The sequence below is a fragment of the Octopus sinensis genome, linkage group LG11, assembly GCF_006345805.1.
Source record: "Octopus sinensis linkage group LG11, ASM634580v1, whole genome shotgun sequence".
In the NCBI taxonomy this organism is placed as follows: Eukaryota; Metazoa; Mollusca; class Cephalopoda; order Octopoda; family Octopodidae; genus Octopus; species Octopus sinensis.
The window spans coordinates 71,838,988-71,861,271 of record NC_043007.1 but is presented as its reverse complement, the minus strand read 5'-3'; the positions used below and the strand labels follow the sequence as shown (position 1 = coordinate 71,861,271).

General features: G+C 35.8%; 1 protein-coding gene across 1 annotated transcript in view; it reads left to right on the top strand.

Moving 5' to 3' along the window:
• The window catches only part of LOC115217240 (zinc finger FYVE domain-containing protein 1), a 30,611-nt gene extending 25,298 nt beyond the window's left edge, over positions 1–5,313 (top strand). Inside the window, exons 10-11 of the mRNA XM_029786882.2 lie at positions 1,469–1,588; positions 4,679–5,313. Coding sequence (XP_029642742.1) covers positions 1,469–1,588; positions 4,679–4,917 — 359 coding nt within the window. The 3' untranslated portion in view covers positions 4,918–5,313. The remainder of the gene's footprint in view (positions 1–1,468; positions 1,589–4,678) is intronic.
• The last annotated feature ends 16,971 nt before the right edge of the window (positions 5,314–22,284 follow it).

The window sequence follows — 22,284 nt, the reverse complement described above, 5'->3', positions numbered from 1 at the left end:
AGTGATTTAGATATTGAATTACTTTTAATGTCTTTTGACTGTTTGTCATAGAAACAAAATGGCTAGTTAGATACCTTAATGATGATGATCTTCTTGGTTTTTTGTTTAACATCTCTTGCATTTGTTTTCCCACTGCAAGTGTCTTCTACTATAGTCTCGGGCTGACCAAAGCCTTGTGAGTGGATTTGGTAGATGGAAACTGAAAGAAGCCCGTCGTATATATGTAAATGTGTTTGTGTGTCTGTGTTTGGCCACCCCCAACATCGCTTGACAACCGATGCTGTTGTGTTTATGTCCCTGTAACTTAGCGGTTTGGCAAAAGAGACCGATAGAATAAGTACTAGGCTTACAAAGAATAAGTCCTGGGGTCGATTTGCTCAACTAAATGCGGTGCTCCAGCATGGCCGCAGTCAAATGACTGAAACATGTAAAAGAGGGTAAAAAAAAAGAAAGAGATTGACTATGTTCAGGATCTTTAATTTTACATATCTCAGTTTACTTGTAAGAAATGGGCACCATATCTTCTGAGAAAGGGACTCAAGATAGATCAATATTCAGTTGGAGATTTATCTTCTGCTTAATAAGATCTGCTGTAGACACTAGCAGATCTCATCTATTAAAGAAACTAGCATCTTGTGTTTACACTGTGGAATTGTGATTTAAGAAACATGATGCAGTACCATGGTTGTTTCACAGTTTTTCACAATGGTGTTTTGATTCATACAAATGCATTACTTAATCTAAAACACAACATGCCTTTGATCCTCTCATTGTAAAACATTGGCAAACACCTTAAATTTATTTTATTACATTCATCTGATAAATTATTTCACTTTCAGCCATGTGATTGATCTCTATTTCCCATTTTCAGCAATATTTCCTGACCTATCTTTTAGCTTTTATAGCTTTATCTGCTCTCCCTTTCCACTTATATGTCACCTTGCTCCAACTGTATATCAGATCTTTGGCTCACAAACCAACATTCTTTTCATTGTATTCCAATTTGCTGAGGCTTTGATTGTCATGTCTCATATGGAAATCAATATCTTGAAGATTGTCAGTTGGCAAAGATATGCATTCAGTTTTGGTGTTTTGTAGCCTACATTTGTTGATAGCTGAGCTTTCTGTTTTTGTATAGAAGGCACTTGGTGGAGCTTTCTTGCTCCTAGATTGCATGAAAGTAACTGTCAAGGTCTGATGTTTTAAGGTTATCAGTACTCAGGTGTGGTTTATTCCCTCTATTTCTTATGTTTTTCATTTCACTACCTAAACACAACCTTCTCAGTGAACTGGTATATATTTTTTTTAAATTGTGTTTGGCAATATTTTTCAATACTTCATGGAAGGAGTTCAGCATCAGTTTCTATTTGAAGTTCCTTAATTTTCCTTATGTGTGTCCTGGTTGCAATCTCTTCAATATTCAATTTATTGAATCTCAGTTTCAAGTTACTGCTTATTTTCTTTTCAGTTACCAATCACAAACCATCAACAAGTCCATCTCACTCAACACCAGTGACCGCACGTAAAGTTGGTGAAGTTTTGGGAAGTACTATTGGAGCAGTAGCTTCCATTGTTGATTATCCGTTAGGTAAGAGTAATCTGCATATTTTGGTCATCCAATGTTTTTTTAGTTAGCAAAAATGTTTTGTAGAATTATTGTAGCAACTTCATTCTCTTTTAATTGTAGAGTCTTTAGCAGTACCAAACTTTTATTTATTTAATTCTTTCAAAAACACTAATCTCTTATTCTATAAATGTTTAACATTTAGCATTTAAACTGGCCACATCTGGCCCAAAATATTCTACCTGTTTTATATTCAAAATAAGCAGATGTACCCTCTCACACCTATCCTACAATGTCATTCTAAAAATAAACAATCACATTGTCAAAACCTCAAACCTACAAACTAATGCATGATTAATTCAAAGCAATGTGAATACATATGAATTACATTTGACAGAGTAATCTAAATGCTAAAGGGTTAAATCAATTTTTTAAAAATCTATTTTAAATTGAAATGTGTTGTAGAATGAGAATTATGTTTAAGAAAAGATCAGCTGCCACGTATAAACTGTTTTTGATTACAGATGGAAATGTATCTCCTTCACTTACATTGCTGATATTCTCCAGAAAAACATGAATATCACTTAATGATATGCCTATACTTTATAAAGTGCTTATTCGCAAGAATTAAAATAATAATCAAAAATTATTTTGCAAAACAGAAATTGTGCATAAAATTCTATTTCAAATAAAACTTTACTTCATGTTAAATTTACAAAGCTATCTGCCACAGGCCATGGCTGTTTCACTTTTTTCGTACAACACCCCTAAAAAACTTATCAGCCTGTGACTATGTAACATATCGTTATTATACAGTGTAATCCCTGAATGTATATACATATATAATGTAGATTGTTTGAAGTGGTGTACAGATTTTATATATTAAGAAAATTAAGGTAATCAGGATTTGGATAAAAACTATTTATTTAGTACTTGTGTCCCTTTCAAGGACTCAGCATAAATGATTTCTTATGTAAAAGGTATGCATTTTCTTTTATAAGAAATCATTCATGACAAACCCCTGAAAGGGATTAAAGCACTAATTAAATAGTTTTTATCCAAATCTTGACTACCTTCTTTTCCTTTATATATATATATATATATATATATATATATAATGTGAAGGCACGTGGCTTTGTGGTTAAAGCTGTTGCACTCATGATTGCTAGATTGTGTGTTTGATTCCCAGACTAGGCAGTGTGTTGTGTCCCTGAGAAAAGCACTTCAATTCATGTTTCTCCAGTACCCTTTTTGATCAGGGCAAATGTTGGCCTGCTTGCCTAGCCTACAGGTTGATGTCATTTGACGGCTAGAATGATGCAAAGTGCATTGTGACTGACGTGTGACAACATCTGATAGTCTTGTCGGCCACATGGTCACATGATATACATATATACAGAAGTTGGACAAAATAATGGAAACACCTTAAAATTTCAAGCAAATTTATTTTAATATTGGGTAGGACTGTCTTTGGCAGTAATTACAGCTTGAATCCTATGAGGTATGGACTTGTACAAAGTTTGAATTGTTTCCAAAGGAATTTTTGTCCATTCTTCAGCTAAAACAGTCTCCAGTTCTTGTAGTGATGATGGTGGAGGATATCGACTCCTTATTTGTTTTTCTAAGATACACCATAAATGTTAAATAATATTGAGATCTGGGGACTGTGGTGGCCAGATAAGATGTCTAACTTCACTAGAATGTTCCTTGTGCCATTCAGTAACAACTTTAGCTGTGTGAATTGGTCCTGAAAGATTGTTTCCCTCTGGAAACAGTTCCACAACCATAGGATGAATTTGATCATATAAAATGCTTAGTCTTGACTATTAATTCTGCCATGAAGGGAAACCATTGGGCCAGCAGATTTCCAAGATATAGCCCCCCCCCCCACCCAGATCATCACAGATCTTTCACCATGTTTAACAGTTGGAAGAAGGCAGTCTGGGTCAAATGCTTCTTTTGGCTGTCTCGACAGGTATACTCGGCCAATGGTTAGAAATAAAGTAAAGGATGACTTGTCCGAGAAAATAACATTCTACTGCTCTAGGGACCAATTCCGTAGGTTTTTATTCCACTCTAAATGCTTTGCAACATTTGTTTTTAAAAGTAGTGGTTTTCTGATTGCAGCCCTCTCGTGAAATCCAGTTTTGTTCAGCTCCTGGCGAACAGTTTTTGTGAAAACTGGGTTCTCGAGGTGGTCATTAAGTTCTGCAGTAATTTTGAGAGCTGTAATTTCGTGATCTTTTTAACAATTCACATGACTCTGACGGTCCCTATCTGAAAGTTTTGGTTTTCTTCTGGAGGTTTGTTTTAATGAAGAGGTTTTTCTCTCTTTCATCATGGTGTCATTACTTTCAAGACAGTACTTCTTCATACACCAAACATTTCGGCTGTTTCCGTTACGCTAGCACCTGCCATACAAGCACCAACAATTTGACATCTTTAGAAGTCCGATGGATCTGTCATTTTAATGAATTTTAATTACTTTTTTCTGATGATATCTGAAAAGAAACAGCAATTTTAGCAAAACATTAAGCAACAGTAATAATAAATCAAAAACATAAAAATAAACAAGTGTTTGACAGTTTAATAGATATTTCAAAATTATGATGCTATGATGCTGGGTGTTTCCATTATTTTGTCCAACCCCTGTGTGTATAGGGAGATATAGATATGTATGTATATATGTGTAAGTTTTGTGAATTAAATATATTGATCCTATTTATTTATTTTTAGAGATGTACTTGCATAGCAAGTGATTTGATCTGAGATCGTGTGCTGGAACGAAAACAATTGCAGCGTGGAAGGTATTTGTAAGCCATTTAAGAAACACACAAAAGCCGTTCGATTCACTTCAACATATAAGTTTAATTTGTCAAAATATTTTCGTCGCTATAAGACCGCGACCTGTTCACTGACAAAAATCCGTATGCAGCACAGATTTTTGTCAGTGAACAGGTCGCAGATTTTAGCGACGAAAATGTTTTGACAAATTAAACTTAAATGTTGAAGTGAATCGAACGGCTTTTGTGTGTTTCTTAAATGACTTACAAACACCTTCCACGCTGCAATTGTTATTTATTTTATTCATTTATTTATTTACTTTTATTGTAGGAATTATCAAAGACAGTGTACGTCCAGCATATTGGATTCCTGATGAAACAGTAACACAATGTGCAGTGTGTAATACAGAATTTGGTCCTAAAGTATCTAAACACCATTGCCGTGACTGTGGTAAGGTGGTTTGCCACAAATGCTCTCCAAACAAGTACTCTGTACCACATCGAGGTTGGGACTATCCTGTTAGAGTGTGTCAAAGCTGCGAGGGAAACAGCTCTGCTAATCTATGTTAACAGAACTACATAACCAGAAGAATTCAATCAAGACATTCATTTAGAAACGACATGACACTAACTGTGGCCTTTTCTTCATAAACGACTCTTTCAAGTTGAAATCATCCCTGATTGTCTTATACTGACCACTGCTGTATCACGACACAGACATTGACGCATTCTTCAACTCAGTCGAACATTGCATTAACAACAAAGAACTCTGAAAGCTTTCTGGGACAAATTTTGAAATATTTCTCAAATATTCTAATTTTTCTCAAATCTTAGGTGGCCATTTCAACAATATTTTGAATAATAATAATAAGAATAATCCTAATAATAATTATTATAATGATAATAATGTTTTGTCTTGGTATAAAAGATGGGCTACAGCAAATATTCTGCTCAATACCACAGATCTGCTTGTGAGTTTTTTGACCTTAACTAGTGGCTGACTATATGTGCATCTCTGATCACGAGCAGAAGTAGTGTGGGAGCATCATAGTCATGTGTTGAGAGAAATTCTTTGGGGTTTGAATAATTTACCTCTGGAAACGTGGGTGTTTCGTTCATCATCCTTAAACAACCTTTATTCAGTGACCTTTTTTAGTGGGATGGTCTACTTGACCTGAAGAAAATTCTAAGTGGACCTCCACCTGCAAGATCACACACTGTTTATCTTGATACGAGATCACCATGTTGTGCACATATGGTTGTGATGCATGTGCTTGTTGCACCCTTATCAGAACGGTAGTCATGATCGGTATATTGGGCTTCATATATTTGTACCCCAGTGTCACTTTGATGGCATGCACTGCTCTCTCACTCAGCGATAATAATAATAACAACAATAATAATAAGAATAATAATAATAATAATAATAAGTGAAAAGGGAAATGAAGAAAGCTTCTAACAGTGCATTGTTAGAAACTTTATTCATTTCCATTTTTATTTATTATTCTACTTCTGTACTACAATGTTTCAAGCAAACTACAACACTTTTATTATTATTATTATTATTATTTCTAAGGTGAGGTGGCAGAATCGTTAACATGCTGGATGAAATGCTTAGCTGTATTTCGTCCGTCTTCATGTTCTAAGTTCAAATTCCATCAAGGTCACTTTTGCCTGTCATCCTTTCGGGGTCAATAAAATAAGTACCATTTGAGTGCTGGTGTCGATGTAATCCACTTGCCCTACCCCCAAAGTTGCTGGCCTTGTGCCAAAATTTGAAATCATTATTATTGATATTAGGTGGCAAGCTGGCAGAATTGTTAGCATGTCAGGCAAAATGCTTAGTGGCATTTTGTCTGCTTTGACATTCTGAGTTCAAATTCCGCCAAGGTTGATTTCGCCTTTCATCTTTTGTGGGATCAATAAATTAAGTATCAGTTGAGCACAGGGGTTGATGTAATTGACTAGTCCCTTCCCCACCAAATTTCAGGCTTTGTGCCTATAGTAGAAAGGATTATTATTATCATTAAGTTCCATCCCTATTTTTAGTTGATAAAATAAAGTACCAGAGTGGTACTAGGATCAACGTAATCAACTAACCCCTCTCTTCTAACCTTCTGACTTTTTGCCTAAATCAGAAACCATCATTATTATTTTATTATTATTTTAATAAGAATTGTTAAAGCTTTGGGCCCTCTGCCTTGCAGTATTTGTTCTGACTCTTTATGTTCTGAATTAAAATTCCAACAGGGTCAGCTTAATTTTCATCCTTTTGGGAGACCGATGAAATAAAGTAACAGTCTAATACTTGGGCTGATGAGATATCGCCTGATTCCCTCCCTACAAAATTGCTGGCCTTGTACCTAAATCAGAAATTTATTATTATTATTAAAGCACTGGACAAGAAGCCTAGTGGTACGCATTCTGAATTTAAATCACACTGCAGTCAACCTTTTGACCTTTCCATGTCAGCGAAATACCAACGAAGTTCGGTAGAGTGGGGTCAAGCTAATCAACTCCCCCTCCCCAAAGAAATTTCTGGCCATCTACCTGTGTGCGAACCAATTATTATTAAATTGATGTCGTAGCAGAAGTAATGAAGTGCTGGATTGAATGAAGCATTGATTTAGTTCTCCCTATCCAAATCTTGTGGAACAAAACTAAAATTACTACGAGGCCAGGCTTGTATTGGGGTCAGTTTAACTAAGTGTATATGTCCTCTTAAAATTTGTGGCCTTGTACTCATGTAAGAATGATTATTATTATTATTATTAGTGGCATTTCTTCCAACTCTACATTCTGAGTTCAGAATCCTGTGTGGTTGACTTTCATCTTTCATAGTTGATAAACTAAGTACCAGTTGTGCACTGGGATCTATGTAATCAACTTTCTCTTCCCCTCATATTTGCTAGCCTTGTGCCAAAATTTGAAAGAATAATAATAATAATCATTATTATTGTTGGCAGTGAGGTGGTAGAATCGTTAGCACCCCAGACAAAGATGCTTTGTGACATTTCATCTGTCTTCGTGTTCTGAGTTCAAATTCCGTTGAGGTTGACTTTGCCTTTCATCCTTTTGGGGTTGGTAAAATAAGTACCAGTTGAGTACTGGGGTTGAGGTGATTGACTTACCCTCCTGCACCCAAATTTGCTGGCCTTGTGCCAAAATTTGAAAGAATAATAATAATATTATTATTGTTGTTGGCAGTTAAGGCAGTGAGGTGGTAGAATCGTTAGCACCCCAGACAAAGATGCTTTGTGACATTTCATCTGTCTACGTGTTCTGAGTTCAAATTCCGCTGAGGTTGACTTTGCCTTTCATCCTTTTGGGGTTGGTAAAATAAGTACCAGTTGAGTACTGGGGTTGAGGTGATTGACTTACCCTCCCGCACCCAAATTTGCTGGCTTTTTGCCAAAATTTGAAACCATTATTATTGTGGGCAGTGAACTGTGTTTGGATACCAAGTTAAGTGCTTAACAATATTTAGTTATATCCCTTTATATTCTTAAAATGAAATCCTGACAGGTCAATTTGGTTTCTTTCCATTTGGAGATGATAAAATAAAAGCTAGAAACGTAATTTTCATCACACATTTTTTGGGGGTTCTATAGCAAAGTTAAAAAAAAAAGGAAAAAACCTTATTATTGCCAACCTATTTCTGTTATCCTTTCTGTAAATGTTATAGATTTATTTAGTAAGAGACTTCACAATTGAAGTCATGTTGGAGCTGGTTTTAACCTTTCTCTAGAGTTAAAATTTGTACAACTATTGTACTGAGTCCCCTGAATAAGTTGGTTTAACAGATTAACAAGAAATTGTTATTGTTGTTTGTTTATTTCTGTATGTATCAGTATGAATTCTAAATTATTTAGAATTTCATGTCATTGCACATCCAGTCTTTCTAAATATTCTAATAAATATTTCCTGGAACTAAAACTTAAATCACTATCAATAATAATAGTAATAATAATAATGATAATAATATTTAGTATATAAAGTAAGTTAGCCTTTGACCCTTGGCAGTTCTAAAATTACACACATCTATATAGTTTACAAGTTCACTAAACTGCCCTAATTTTCTGAATGATTTTGTATAATTTTACATTGGATTTTTGTTTTAAGGTTCCCTTCTGGTGTAAAATACAATATATTGAAGAAAAAATGGTAACTAAGTTGTGTCGTCATTGTTGTGTAGATCCAGTCAGCTTTGTATGACTAGACCCCTATGTTTCAAAAGTACCCTGCTGAATGCATTGCTATTAAGCTAAAAGTCCTTCATCTGAGATATGCAGCTACCAGCTGTCTGTGTTGGTTGGGGTTGATCTCCAACAATGAATTTGGCATTCTAATTGTGGCCATTCCATAATTATTAAGGGTCATGCCTGTAAGGATTAAAGAAGTAAAACAAATCTGGTCCCTGTTCTAGGGTATTTATTGAAGTAGATTGGGTTGCTGTTTGAGCATTTCAAGGGACAGGCTCCCATCTACTGGCTGGACTAAACTATTTTGTTATTGAAAACAAAACAAAATGCTGTTTTCAAACAAGGCACGGTCTTGAGATAAGTACAACCTAGTTTTGTTTTCCACTTGTGACATTTCACTTCCACATGTCCCTGACAAAGACCTGGACATCATCCTACAATGTTTTGCTCCTGTATTCTAAACCTGATGTTGTGCCTACATTAGAAAAACAAATCTATGTGACATCTATCTGCCACTGTTTTGAATTCAAATCCTGTTATGGTTGACTTTACATTTCATCAAATTGAAATTGATAAATTAACTACCAGTGATATTCTGGGTTTATTTAAATGGCAATATCCTTTCCCTATCAATGTAGGCATTGTTCCTCGTTAAATGAAATCGATATTAAATAACCCCATCCCTCATTTTTGTTGTTGTCTTTAGTCACAACTATAATCAGTCCTTCCTGCTAATAAAATCTCATTGCTCATAATTATGTTTTATTTTTTTTTATATAATTAAGGTTCTTTTTTTATTTTTCCAATATTGCTTCTTTCAGTTTTTTGGCTTTTAAAATAATTTTGTGTGGAGTATTGGTTCAGTACAGGTTGTGATGTAGCTAGGTAAATTAGATATTTGGTTACTAACCCATGGGTCATGAGTTCATATATTCTTGAAGTACTTTGAGTTAAGTTAACGGCAAGACATTCTAAATATGTTTTATGTTTGTTGTTATATGTAAGAGACACAACATCAGTTTTAGTAATGATGGAAATGTTAAAGAAATGACACAAAGAAGTTAAATTGTAGTTTGTGATATTTTTCCTTACAGATTTAGTGATTCCTGATTTGATAGATTTGATGGGGTTGTAAGAAAATACTCAAGTTCTATCTGTTGTGATTCAAAGACCAGTAAGGAATCTGTTAATCCATGCTGTTAGGGTTCTACTGTCAGATTTAGATATTGAACTCAATTGAAAGTGTTGTTAATTCTGAGATAAGTTACTCTACTTTCAATAAAATTCTGGGGTGAGGGACCATTCTTATAAATATAGATTCCATGGGACGGTCATCATATAAATGTATTGTAGCACATTTAATATTGTTCAAAGAGAAATCAGTTAGCCATAAATGAGTTGTACTAATGAGATTACTTTAATTTTAAGAATTGGCAACAGAATTGCAGGCTTCCAGACTTCCAGTTACTTTTGGATCATGAGAAATTAAAGAAGTAAGATAGTGAGGTTTTGCAGCTGAGTATTTGAGAATAAAGGCTCTCTGCTAGTCATTTTATGTTTAATAGGTGAAGGGTTTGTCCTATTTGGATTCTGTAAGCACGAATAGATCTATGATTGCAGGCAATCCAACTATGACCATTACAGCTTTGCAGACTGTACTTTGGACTTCTCTATCCAAGGTGTCCTTTCTTTTATGATTGACAGTTGTAATTAGAGAGGAAAATTTGGTTGCTATTTTTAGGAGCTTAAGGAACTGCATAATAGTACCCTCATTATATCATAAGAGACAATTTGAAGCTTTTGTTGGTGGTCACAGCAGAAGCAGTCAATGTGAACTTGACCAGAGTATAACAGTTCCTTCATACTTCTCGTTGGAGGTGAGCACCCCAGTTTAGAGGGATGATGGTGGCAGTGGTGGGTATTAATGATTTTGCTGCTGGTTTTGTGTGTCTGGAAGTGTTTATATTTGTCTCAAAGGAATGGGAGAGATAGTGTTTTTATGATGTTGATGTTGTCAACTCTAATCCACCAGACCTACATGTTGAAATACTCTAGCCTTGACCATACTGTTTTTGGTGGGGTTTGTAGAACTATCTAAAGCAGGGGTTCCCACTGTGGGGTGCAAGATAACATTTCAAGGGATACCACAAAGAGGGTAAGTATAGACTCTGTTAAAATCATTTTTCAGAATAAAATAAACTGGCTCTTAAAAATAACCTTATTCTGTTTAAACACAATCAAAACTAAATGATTCTAATTCTGTGTAGATTTATTGACCTTCATGAGTTTATATCTAAGAACTGTGTCTTCATTCTGTTTACTATGATATATTAGTGTAAATCCGGTTCCAGTTCTCTTTTGTCAATCAAGATAAAACCTAGGAATTGCTTGAATCCACAGACAAAGCTGTGGGCCAGCTGAAAAGTTCCATATTTTGGTAAAACCTTCAATGAGAAGCAGGACCAAAGAAGTCATTGAATTTATATTCAGAAATGTGATTTCAATGTTCATGGTTTTTCTTTAATTACTCAATTTTACATTTATATTTTATTCACATTCTCAAGTTCATTTTGTTCCCTCACATTATTAATGTTTGTGGTTCAATTAAAGAAAAAATAAAACTAGTTGTTAGACAATTGGCTTTTTCATCTTCAAATGTGCTATTATTTTTGTAGAGGTGTGAAAATTAATCAAATATTTCTTGGTAGTGTGAGTCATTGAAAAGGCTGAAAAACACTTCTGATTTCTATAAAATGAGAGGTCGCTCTTTGGTTATTATTTTTAGTAGAAGCACCTTGATTGGCACGATGTAGGTTTGACAGGTTATCATAAGAGTCAACTGATATTAGGGAGTACTGCTTACCTTGACAGGTCCTTGTCTTAATTGTATTTCATTTTGGGCATAGTTTCTATGCCTATGTGCCCTTCCTAACACTAACCACTTCACTAGATAACTTGTGGGGGGCCACCAGCACTAGAGAGGTAGCAGTTCCTCAACAATACTATATGACCCTCTCAACCTCACATGTTTCACACTGTACTGAGTGCATTTCTCACAACACCAGTATTATAGAGGTAGCCATGTCCCATCTTGACTAAAAAGATCTAACAGCCCTTTGTTTCTGCCTGCTTGCCAGTATTTTTACAGAGTGAGAAGTATAAATGATAATTATAAGAGGGTTGAGTGATAGGAGCATTAAGTAATCTGAGATATATTGAAGGTAATGTGGCTGGGATGGCAAGTCAATGACAAAGTGCTATGTGGCTTAGGACATAGTGATGACAGATCCAAGATATGTGGTGGGGGTCAGGGTCAAGAGTATGATGACAGAGTGCAGTGGGGTTAGTGACAGGCAGTATAAGAAGAGGGGAGGATGAAAGATGTGTGTACAGGGTAGAAGTGGTCCAATATAACTCCCTATATATAGCCTTTGAGATGATGAGGATGGTGACTAAGGAAATGGAGGGAAGGTAGGTGAATCCTGTACCAGTGAGTGGCTCAGACCAGCTGTAATGGTATCATTAATTGCAGCAGGTGTAATGGAGGGCGAAGAGAAGCGAGATCCATTGTCATCTTTAATCTTAGAAATATTGTACAGTGAAATTGAGGAGGGAATGAGGGATGATCAATTGGTATGGGTGAAGCAAGGCAATGAATAGTGAACAGAAGAGAGAGATCCAGTGGGATCCTTCGTTACACTGACAGCATTGTACTGTGAAACTGAGATATGAAATGAGGGAAGCAAGAGAAATGAATGAGAGAAAGAGACTTTGGTGACAGTGATATAAATGATAGGATGCATGTTTATATGATGTAGAGGATTAGAAAAGGTATGAGATTTACAGGCTGGAGGAAAGAAATGGATTGAGTCAAGATGATTTTTAGCTTCTGTTTGCGATTATTTTTTTTGCTATTGGCCTTCTGTTTTATATTTCTGGTTGTATATAATGGGAAAAGAGATTTGAGGAAGAGTTGGAACATTTAACAAATAGATGGAAGCACTCCGTCGGTTACGACGATGAGGGTTCCGGTTGATCCGAATCAACGGAACAGCCTGCTCGTAAAATTAACGTGTAAGTGGCTGAGCACTCCACAGACACGTGCACCCTTAACGTAGTTCTCGGGGATATTCAGCATGACACAGAGAGTGACAAAGCCGGCGCCTTGAAATACAGGTACAACAGAAACAGGAAGTAAGAGTGAGAGAAAGTTGTGGCGAAAGAGTACAGCAAGGATCACCACCATCCCCTGCCGGAGCCTTGTGGAGCTTTTAGGTGTTTTCGCTCAGGGAATTGAAATCTGTCAGCACTGAAGAATGTGGAATCACTTCTTTGTACAGGATAAAAGACAACCACTGGGCCATTGCACCTCCACATTTAACAAATAACCAAAGTTACAGTCATATAATGTAAATCATATCATTGATTATATATCACAGGTTATTACAGTATGGTTGAGTATGTATTACAGTAATTGAATGTTATTAGTTTCCAGTTCTGTTCTATATTTCTATTCCTACCAGAACTCATTATGCTCTGCAGACATTGGTTATTATCTTTAGATCTATTTCTGACATTCCTCAATATCAGAAACTTTGTTCCAAGTCAGATGCCTGAGTGACACTTTGAAAATATTGTCTAACTTATAAACTAGATTCTGAATTTCTTTATTGCTCAAAAGATAATCATATCTTTTATCTGTTTTAGTCATTAGACTATGGCCATACTGGGGCACCACCTTGCATTTTTAGTCAAATGAATTGATCCCAGTATTTTTTTTTAACCTGGTACTTATTATATCGGTTTCTTTTGCTGAACTACTAAGCTATGGGGATGTAAACACACTGACATTGGTTGTCATGTGGTGGTAGACAAACACACACACACACTGCCAAATCCACTCACAAGGTTTTGATTGGCTCGAGGTTATGGTACAAAACACTTGCCCAAAGTGCCACACAGTGGGACTGAACCTGGAACCATGAGGTTGGGAAGCAATTTTCTTACCACACAGCCAGACCTACACCTATTAATGATAATAGTTTAAGTAAAACTCACTTTTTCAGTTAGCACATCAGGTATCATCTATCTTCTGTATAATTAAATAGCTGCTTCATAAACTGCAGAATAACTCACTTAGTTTTTTTTTTTACTTTATTTCCAGTCATGACAGCAACTGCTGTCATTTTGGAACCAGTATGGAAAATTACATAAATTGCGATTTCAGTTTCTTTTTTTTGTCTTGGCAAATTGAAAGCCTGAAATAAACAATATAGATTTGCTAAAAAACACAGTACATTCCTATGAATTCAAACCAAAATATTCATTGTCAATCACAGCTAAAACTTAGCTTGGGTTTTTGTAGCCATTTTCAAACTAAACTTGCAATAGGATCGGTTCTATCTTTAATATCTTTGACAAGTTTTTAATAATTTTTAACTGAACCTTTCATTGTAAAACAACTTTTATTTATTTATGTGCCCTTTTCAAGCCTAGCCAGGCTCATGGACCCGGTTTCCCGGCTTCTGTGACACATGTGTTCCCCCCAGCTGGATGGGATGCCAGTCCATCGCAGCATTACTCAAGAAACAGGGAGAAAGAGTGAGAGAAAGTTGGGGCGAAAGAGTACAACAGGAGTCACCACCACACCCTGCCAGAGCCTCATGGAACTTTAGGTGTTTTCGCTCAATAAACACACACAACGCCCGATCTGGGAATCAAAACCGCGATCCTCCGACCGTGAGTCCGCTGTCCTAACCACTGGGTCATTGCGCCTCCACAAGACAACTTTATGTGTGCCTAACTTCGTTTAATGGTTCATGCGAGGAGATTCCATCGTATTGAACAAATTTGGATGTCTTTACTGAAGATTTATTCAATATCTTTTATCCTGTACAAAGAAGTGATTCCACATTCTTCAGTGCTGACAGATTTTACTATAGATTATTGATCTCTTTACATAGATGCAAAATGCTAATCTGTCAGATATGAAATTTCCTTCATCAGTAATGCTGTGTTTTCCTGTTGAGGTATGCATTACTATTTTTTTTTTTTTTTTGCAAATCCATTTTGTTATGAAGTCAACTTTCACAGCAGTTACTATCACATGTTGGCAGCTGCATCCTTCTATCAAATAGAGGAACAATAAAAAAATAAATGCGCCCTTTTAAAGCCTAGCCAGGCTCATGGGCCCTTTTCCCGGTTTCTATGGCATATGTGTTTCCTAGCTGGATGGGATGCCAGTTCATTGCAGCATTACTCATTTTTGCCAGCTGAGTGGACTGGAGCAACGTGAAATGAAGTGTTTTGCTCAAGAACACAACGCGTCTCCCGGTCCAGGAATCGAAACCACAATCTTACGATCATGATGCTGACACCCTAACCACTAAGCCACGCACCTCCACAGAGAAACAATACTTCATGTATAAAATCAACATTTTACTCAGTAAAATTTCATGTACAATGTATTTAGAGGCATTGTAAACAACTTACTCAAAACACTTGACAAATTCAAATGGTTAATTTATGCTGTACATATTTTGTGAAATTCTAACATATCTTCAACAAATTCATTGAGTAGGAGACTGAGTTACATGTATTGGTGTGATGATTGCCTCAGTTCATTTGAAGGGAACTACTGTTACAATGTTCCATTTAGATTTCCTGCTTAGTGAGATCAATAAACCCTGGCCTGTGCATTGAACATTGATCATCAATTCAATCAACATTATTTATTCAATCAACATTATTAATTCATTGAGCATCTCCCAACAATAAGCTATTCATTGTTTCTGTTATCTTCATAAATGAAGTTCCTATTTTTGAAGCTCCAGCAAAGCTATAAGAGGTGATACATTTTCTATTATTAATTTCACTTTCAGTTTCTTCCTCCATAGAGATCCTGGGATAGATTTTAAAATATAAATAATGTTCCACCCTCAAGTTAGAGAAAACACATGACCTGGTGGTCAGAGTGTTGCACTCACTATAGCAAGATTGTGGTTTCAAATTCCTGATCAGGCAGTGTATTGTGTTACTCTTTTACTCTTTTACTTGTTTCAGTCATGTAACTGTGGCCATGCTGGAGCACTGCCTTTAGTCGAGCAAATCAACCCCAGGACTTATTCTTTGTAAGCCTAGTACTTATTCTATCAGTCTCTTTTGCCAAACCACTAAGTTACGGGGATGTAAACACACCAGCATCGGTTGTCAAGCAATATTGGGGATACAAACACAGACACACAAACATATGCACACACATACATACATACATATATATATATATATATATATATATATATATATATATATATATATATATATATACGATAGGCTTCTTTCAGTTTCCATCTACCAAATCCACTCACAAGGCTTTGGCTGGTCTGAGGCTATAGTAGAAGACACTTGCCCAAGGTGCCATGCAGTGGGACTGAACCTGGAACCATGTAGTTCGTAAGTAAGCTACTTACCACACAGCCACACCTAAACCTCCATTTCACGTTGCTCTATTCCACTCAGCTGTAAATGCAATGGACTGGCATACTGTTTAGGATGAATGTGGTGATCTCAGCCACTTGTACACCATGGAAAGTGGGTGACTGGCTCTATCTAATGTAATGCTTATTTATTCATGTTGTTTTGAATTTATGCATTTATCTCATAGCTTTGAAATTTCACTGATTTGATTGTTTATTGAAGGGTAGGTGCAAGAAGCTAGATCTGGCCAATTTGAACACAAAATAGATAGGATATTTGGGCCATATATAACCAGTTTAAATGCTGAAGGGTTGAACTCAACTGCATAATTCTAGTAAATCCACAAAGCAGAAAAACTCCAAGAGAGAACAATTATATTTTTGTTGGATTGAACTATGGTACCATTTTTATTCTGTTTGAGAAGACATTTATTTATCAGGCGTGTACTGTCTTTCAACAGCATTTAATAAAACTTTGACAATCAAACATAGGGGACAAAAGCTATCAGATCTCAATAAGTGTTTCAAGTTTGTTGGGTCCAAAGAAGCTGCAAAACCTCAGGATTTGATGTCCATAAAAATGATAGAAATTTCATGCAATGTCACTACATCTCAAGAAGCCGGACAGTTATCTGTATGATAAAAGAACCAAGCATATGGCTATTTATTGCAGATAGATGTAGACTCAAAATAGCTTAAGGATATTAAGAATGATTTATGCTTTATATAAATTTCAGTCAAGTTTTGAATCTTGGTGAGGCTGATCATTAGATCTGTCATCATATCATTGTCATTACTGTTGTTGCCGCCGCCGCCGCCGCCGCCACCACCACCACCATCATCATCATCATCATCATAATTTAATGTTTGAATTCCATGCCAGCATGGATTCAACTTTCTAGTAAAGATTGTTTGCCAACATAACATGGCAGTCCTGGTTTAGGATTAATGTTGCTGTAATTTAGCCCCAGGAGACATCGTTTCCAGCTGGCTATATGACACAATCTGCATCCTTACATTTTCGAACAAGGGAATCTAGCACCCCCACTCAGCTCAAAACAATATCTGTGTATCATGATTTCTGGGTTATTTCTCTTCATCCTGGGACTAAATTACAACAACATTAGTCCTAAACCAAGACTGCCATGTCATGTTGGCAAACAATCTTTACTACAAGGTACTGTTGCTGAATATCTCACATTGTGAGATTTAAAAATAGTAATTTTCTAATGGATTGAACTGTTTAACAGAAGTTGACTAGCCAAAGGACTGCACCAAGCTCCACTGTTTTGGCATGGTTTTTGCAGCTGGATGACCTTCCTAATGACAAACACTTTACAGTGTGTACTGCCTTTTACATGGCACCCACACCCATGCTCTTTACATGGCACCAACGCTGGCAAGGTCTGCTTTGGCATGTGTAAAATTTAATTTCTACCAGCAGTGGATGTAAAATGGTGGTGGTGGTAGTGATGATATTTAGTTTGAAATAAAAAGAGTATGAACCAAAATGCTAGTTTCCTTTGAACCTAATCATATCTGTTTCTAATCCAGCTATGGGTACCTAACAATTCTTTTCTCAATAGCTAACTTCCATGTCTTTCATAGACTCTGTATCATAATGACACAAAGATATCTTTGTATCTTTGGAAAAGGCATGAATGCCTTTAAATTCCATACTGTTTCTTTCTGTATCAATTAGTAGAGTTGTAATTATGTAAGAAGTCATTGTTTGTCATCAAATCTAATTTTTGTGACATATCCTCTGCTAAAGAATTCTTGGTTTTCCTACACAAAATCTTTAGCAAATAAATGTTTGAAGAAAACTGTGTTAGAGTAAAACCAAGAAGGAATTTTAACCAAATCAGATAGATCTGACTGTGGCTGCAGGAAAGCAATAAATATTTGTTTATTCAACAACATCTTATTTATAATTTATTTATTTTAGATATTTTGCTAAATTAGATATTTGATTTAGAGAAGAAGAAAAAAAAAAGAGCAACTCTACTGTTAGCTTCATTCCCATCTCATCATTTTCTCTTTCGACTTGTCTTTGAAAAAAATAATAATTCTGAGTAGCAGCAGCAGAGCAGCAGCAGTAGTATATTTCAGTGTATTTTAAGGAATACTTTATTAGATTTACTCACTTGAAAGATCTCCTCTTACAGATTTATTACCAAACCTTTTCAACGTTCAAATTATCATTTTCTGTTAGTTTCTTCTCTCTCTCTCTCTCCCTCTCCACCATTAAAATAATTTTTTTAATTTTTTATTATGTATCAGTTATTAGCTCTGAGACCTAATAATCTTTGTGGCGTTATCCCACCAAACTGAATCTAATAAATCTGCAATGAATCAGAAGATTCATTTTGCTCCAAGATTTTCCATTAGAATTTGTTCTAATGAGGTTTTGATGATTTATTTAAATCTTAGGCTAAATACAAAAATATTTCTTCAAGTATTTTGACCTTTGTCTCAGATTACATTTTTATGGTCTGTGTATTTTACCGACTAATGAAAAACAGAAATCCTCCTTGCTAGTTCTTAGCTTTTGAAATCTAAATTCAGATCCTTGTGTGTGTGTGTGTGTGTGTTTTTGTGTGTGGTGAATGGTTTTAAATATATTCCAAAAGATTTGCCAACAGAAGCTTATCATTGTAACCTAGTCATTGTTTATGAATACATCTGTAAGTGTTCAATAATTTTCATAAAATAGGTTTTAGTCGTTATTATATATCAAAATTTTGTGTGGTATCTCTTGAAAATTGGCAATGACCATATTGAAAGGATTCAGTAGCACCACTGAGAAATCAATAATTTGTATATTAGAGTGGTATTATGTCTGCAGATTCAGGAAATCATGGAGATCTTGTATTTTCCTCAAATTTTCCCGGGGGATAATTTTCAGTTATATACATTCAGCTCTTTAAAATGTTTTCATTTCATTATACTTTAGTTTTTCATGAGAAAAATGACAGATGACTTTCTTTAACCCTTTCGTTACCAACCCAGCTGAAGCTGGCTCTAGCTCTGAGTACAAATGTCTTGTTTTCATAAGTTTGGAATTAAAATCTTCCACCAAACCTCAGTCACAATTTATGTTCCTAACACTAGCTGAATGATAACCAAGTTATTTTACTAAATTTTTTGTTATATTTAAAGTAATTGAAAGAAACACAGAGCATCTCAAAATAAATACAGTAACGAAAGGGTTAATTGATACCTCTTAAGCTTGTGGTACAGGGCTTACCCTGCTTGGAAGTAGTTGAGGGTTGGCAACAGAAGGGCATCTGACTGTAGAAAATGTACCTCAACAAATTCTAACCCATGCAAGCATAGGAAATTGGATGTTATATGATGAAGATAGCAATAGTGAAAATTTTCGTCTCCTATGTAATTTTTATGTGACTACTCCTTTATCTCATAATATTTTCTGATTAATACTAAAGCTATTCTAGAAATATTCATTTGTAGAATATGATTGTATTCTGTCAAATGCAGAATTTATAACATACAAAATAATGAGAAAATATCAATTGATTCTAAATAAACCACAAATTAGAAAATAGAATTTCTTTTTCATGCTATGTATATATTTAACAAGCTGCAATGGCAAAAGCAATACTGCAGCTGATAAACAAACTGCTCATCCAATACGAAGACATGTTAGTTCAGTTAAAAGAGAAATGGTATGAATGTACCAGGAATACAGAAATGAGCACCGTGTTCTTGCATATAATCATCATTATTTAACATACATTTTCCATGTTGGCATGAGTTGGATAGTTTAAGAGGATCTGATGGGTTCAAGGGCTGCATTGTGCTCCAGTGTCTGCTTTGGTATGGTTCCTATTGTTGGATGCCCTTCCTAATGCCAATGACTGTACAGAGTACACTGGGTGCTTTTTTTATGGTACCAGCACTGGTAAGGTCACCATGCAATTTGCAAGACTAAGATTCCCTTTGATTGAGTAAAGTTGTGGCTTTATGCTATGGGATGAGGGGTTAAAGTGAGGGAAGAACCAGAACAAAGTGTGCAGGAAGAGGAGCTGTGTGGTGGTGGAGGAGAGAGAATTTGTTGGCTCAGGCGGGTGATCAATGTAAAATGTGGGTAGATATGACAGCATTAAGAAAGGATGAAAAATGGTTCCCGGTAAAATGGGTAAATGGTATTAGCAAAAGCAGGCAAAATATGCAGTTCTGTTCATGTTTAATTACAACAGCAGAATAGTACAGTTAGAGAGGTGATGGTAGGAATTTCTCGAGGAGGAAATAGTGGTGGGTGGGGAACAATTGTGCATACACACACACACACACACACTCACATGCACACACAGTGTGCTTTCAGAATGTTACTTTATTCAGATCTTCTCAAGAATTACATATGATCCATCATCCTGATAAAGGGAGGGAAAGCCCCTAGTCCATCAAGAATTACTGCTGAGATGCTTAAAATATCTGATGGAGTGGGACACGGCTTAGTCACCCATTTAATTACTCAGTTTGTGCAGGAAGGCATCATACTCAATGACTGGTGTAGCATTTACAATGTTACCTGTTACAATTGTATAGCGGACGCTTTAGAGAGGAGTAATTACATGGTATTCCAACTTGCTGGACCAGGTCATGAAAGTTACAGGAAGAGTTATAGCTCAACTAGTTAGGAAGATGGTTAACCTAGATGAGATGCGGTTTAGTTCAGAGGCTCAGGATGTTAAGAATTGTGAGACAAAGTGTGTGAGAGAACCGGAATATCATTGGTGAGCAGTGTATTTGGAATGATAATGTCATTCTTGTCGATATGGAAAAAAAAAAATTAACTGGTATGGAAGTGTTATTATGGGAGGCTGGTGACAATGGAAAAACGAATGGAATAAACAAAGATTTCTTCCATGCTGACCTAATACAGGGACCAACAATTCAAGTTCACATCAATGTGGTAGATAAAATAATCAAAGATATGAAGAGAGGGAAAGCTATGTGTTGATTATGGATAGTTGCAGAGATGCTTAAAGCATCTAGGGATGGAAGATTCAAAATTACCATCCGGATAGTGATTCAAGTCCTACAGGAAGGTGTTATATCCATTGACTGACGTAGCAGTAGCCTCGTAAACGAAGCAGCAATAAAGGAGTTAATCTACTAGACAAGATTATGAAGGTCACAGAAAAATTCATAGAAGGATTGATCCGTGATAAAGTAGACCTGGATGAGATGGAGTATCACTGATGCAATCTTATTAGGGAGGCAGCTACAGGAAAATACTTGGCTAAGAGTTAACCACTATTCCTAGCATTCGTTGACTTGTAGCTATGTCTGACGACTAGAAATTACCCATCCACACTTGGAAGGATCATTAATATGAAACCGATTGGTAACTTAAATTGTTTGTTGTGATATTAAAGTTGCAATACTCTAAACACACACACACACACACACGCAGTGTTATTGTAAGAACCACAAGTCTAGTGAGAGAACACAAATGGGGTTTAAAATTTACTATAGCTGTTTCAGTAGAATTCTATTGAGGTATTCATAGATTACATCATAACATACAGTCCATCGTCTTTAGATAAAATTTTAAACTGGTAAGACATCAAACAGGTGCGATAATACATCGATCTTGATGAAACCAACATTTTGGACAGGTGGTATTTTGAAATATAGCATGCAAATTTATAGAATTAGTAGGAGTGGTTTTAATGAGCATGCGAGAAACAAAGAGATCCAACTACTCTATTATATCAAATCACTTATCTAAATTAGTTTATAGCAAATATTGGCTTTGAGAACATACAAAAATCAATCATAGACATGCTGTTGCCATGAATTGACCGTAAGGTCATTGAAGCCAAGCAGATATCTTGTCAGTTAAGCTACATAAAAGTAAACAAACCTCAGAGCAAGAGAAAGCCATAAAACGGTCACCACGCTTTTTGCCTCGTTCCATCCAACCTCAGTACCATAGGTATACAACGTATTCACACTCACATTTCAAAACACACACAGCCACACACCTTTTATCTTTTACTTGTTTCAGTCATCAGACTACGGCCATGGAGGTGCACTGCATTAAAGAATTTTTAGTCGAAGGAATCGACTCTACTTATTTTTTAAAACCTGGCACTTGTTCTATCGGTCTATTTTGCCGAACCGCTATGATACAGGGACTTAAACACCAACACTGTTTGTCAAGCGTATATGTATACACACGTATACATATACACACATTTATATATATTTACATAAAATATATCAAA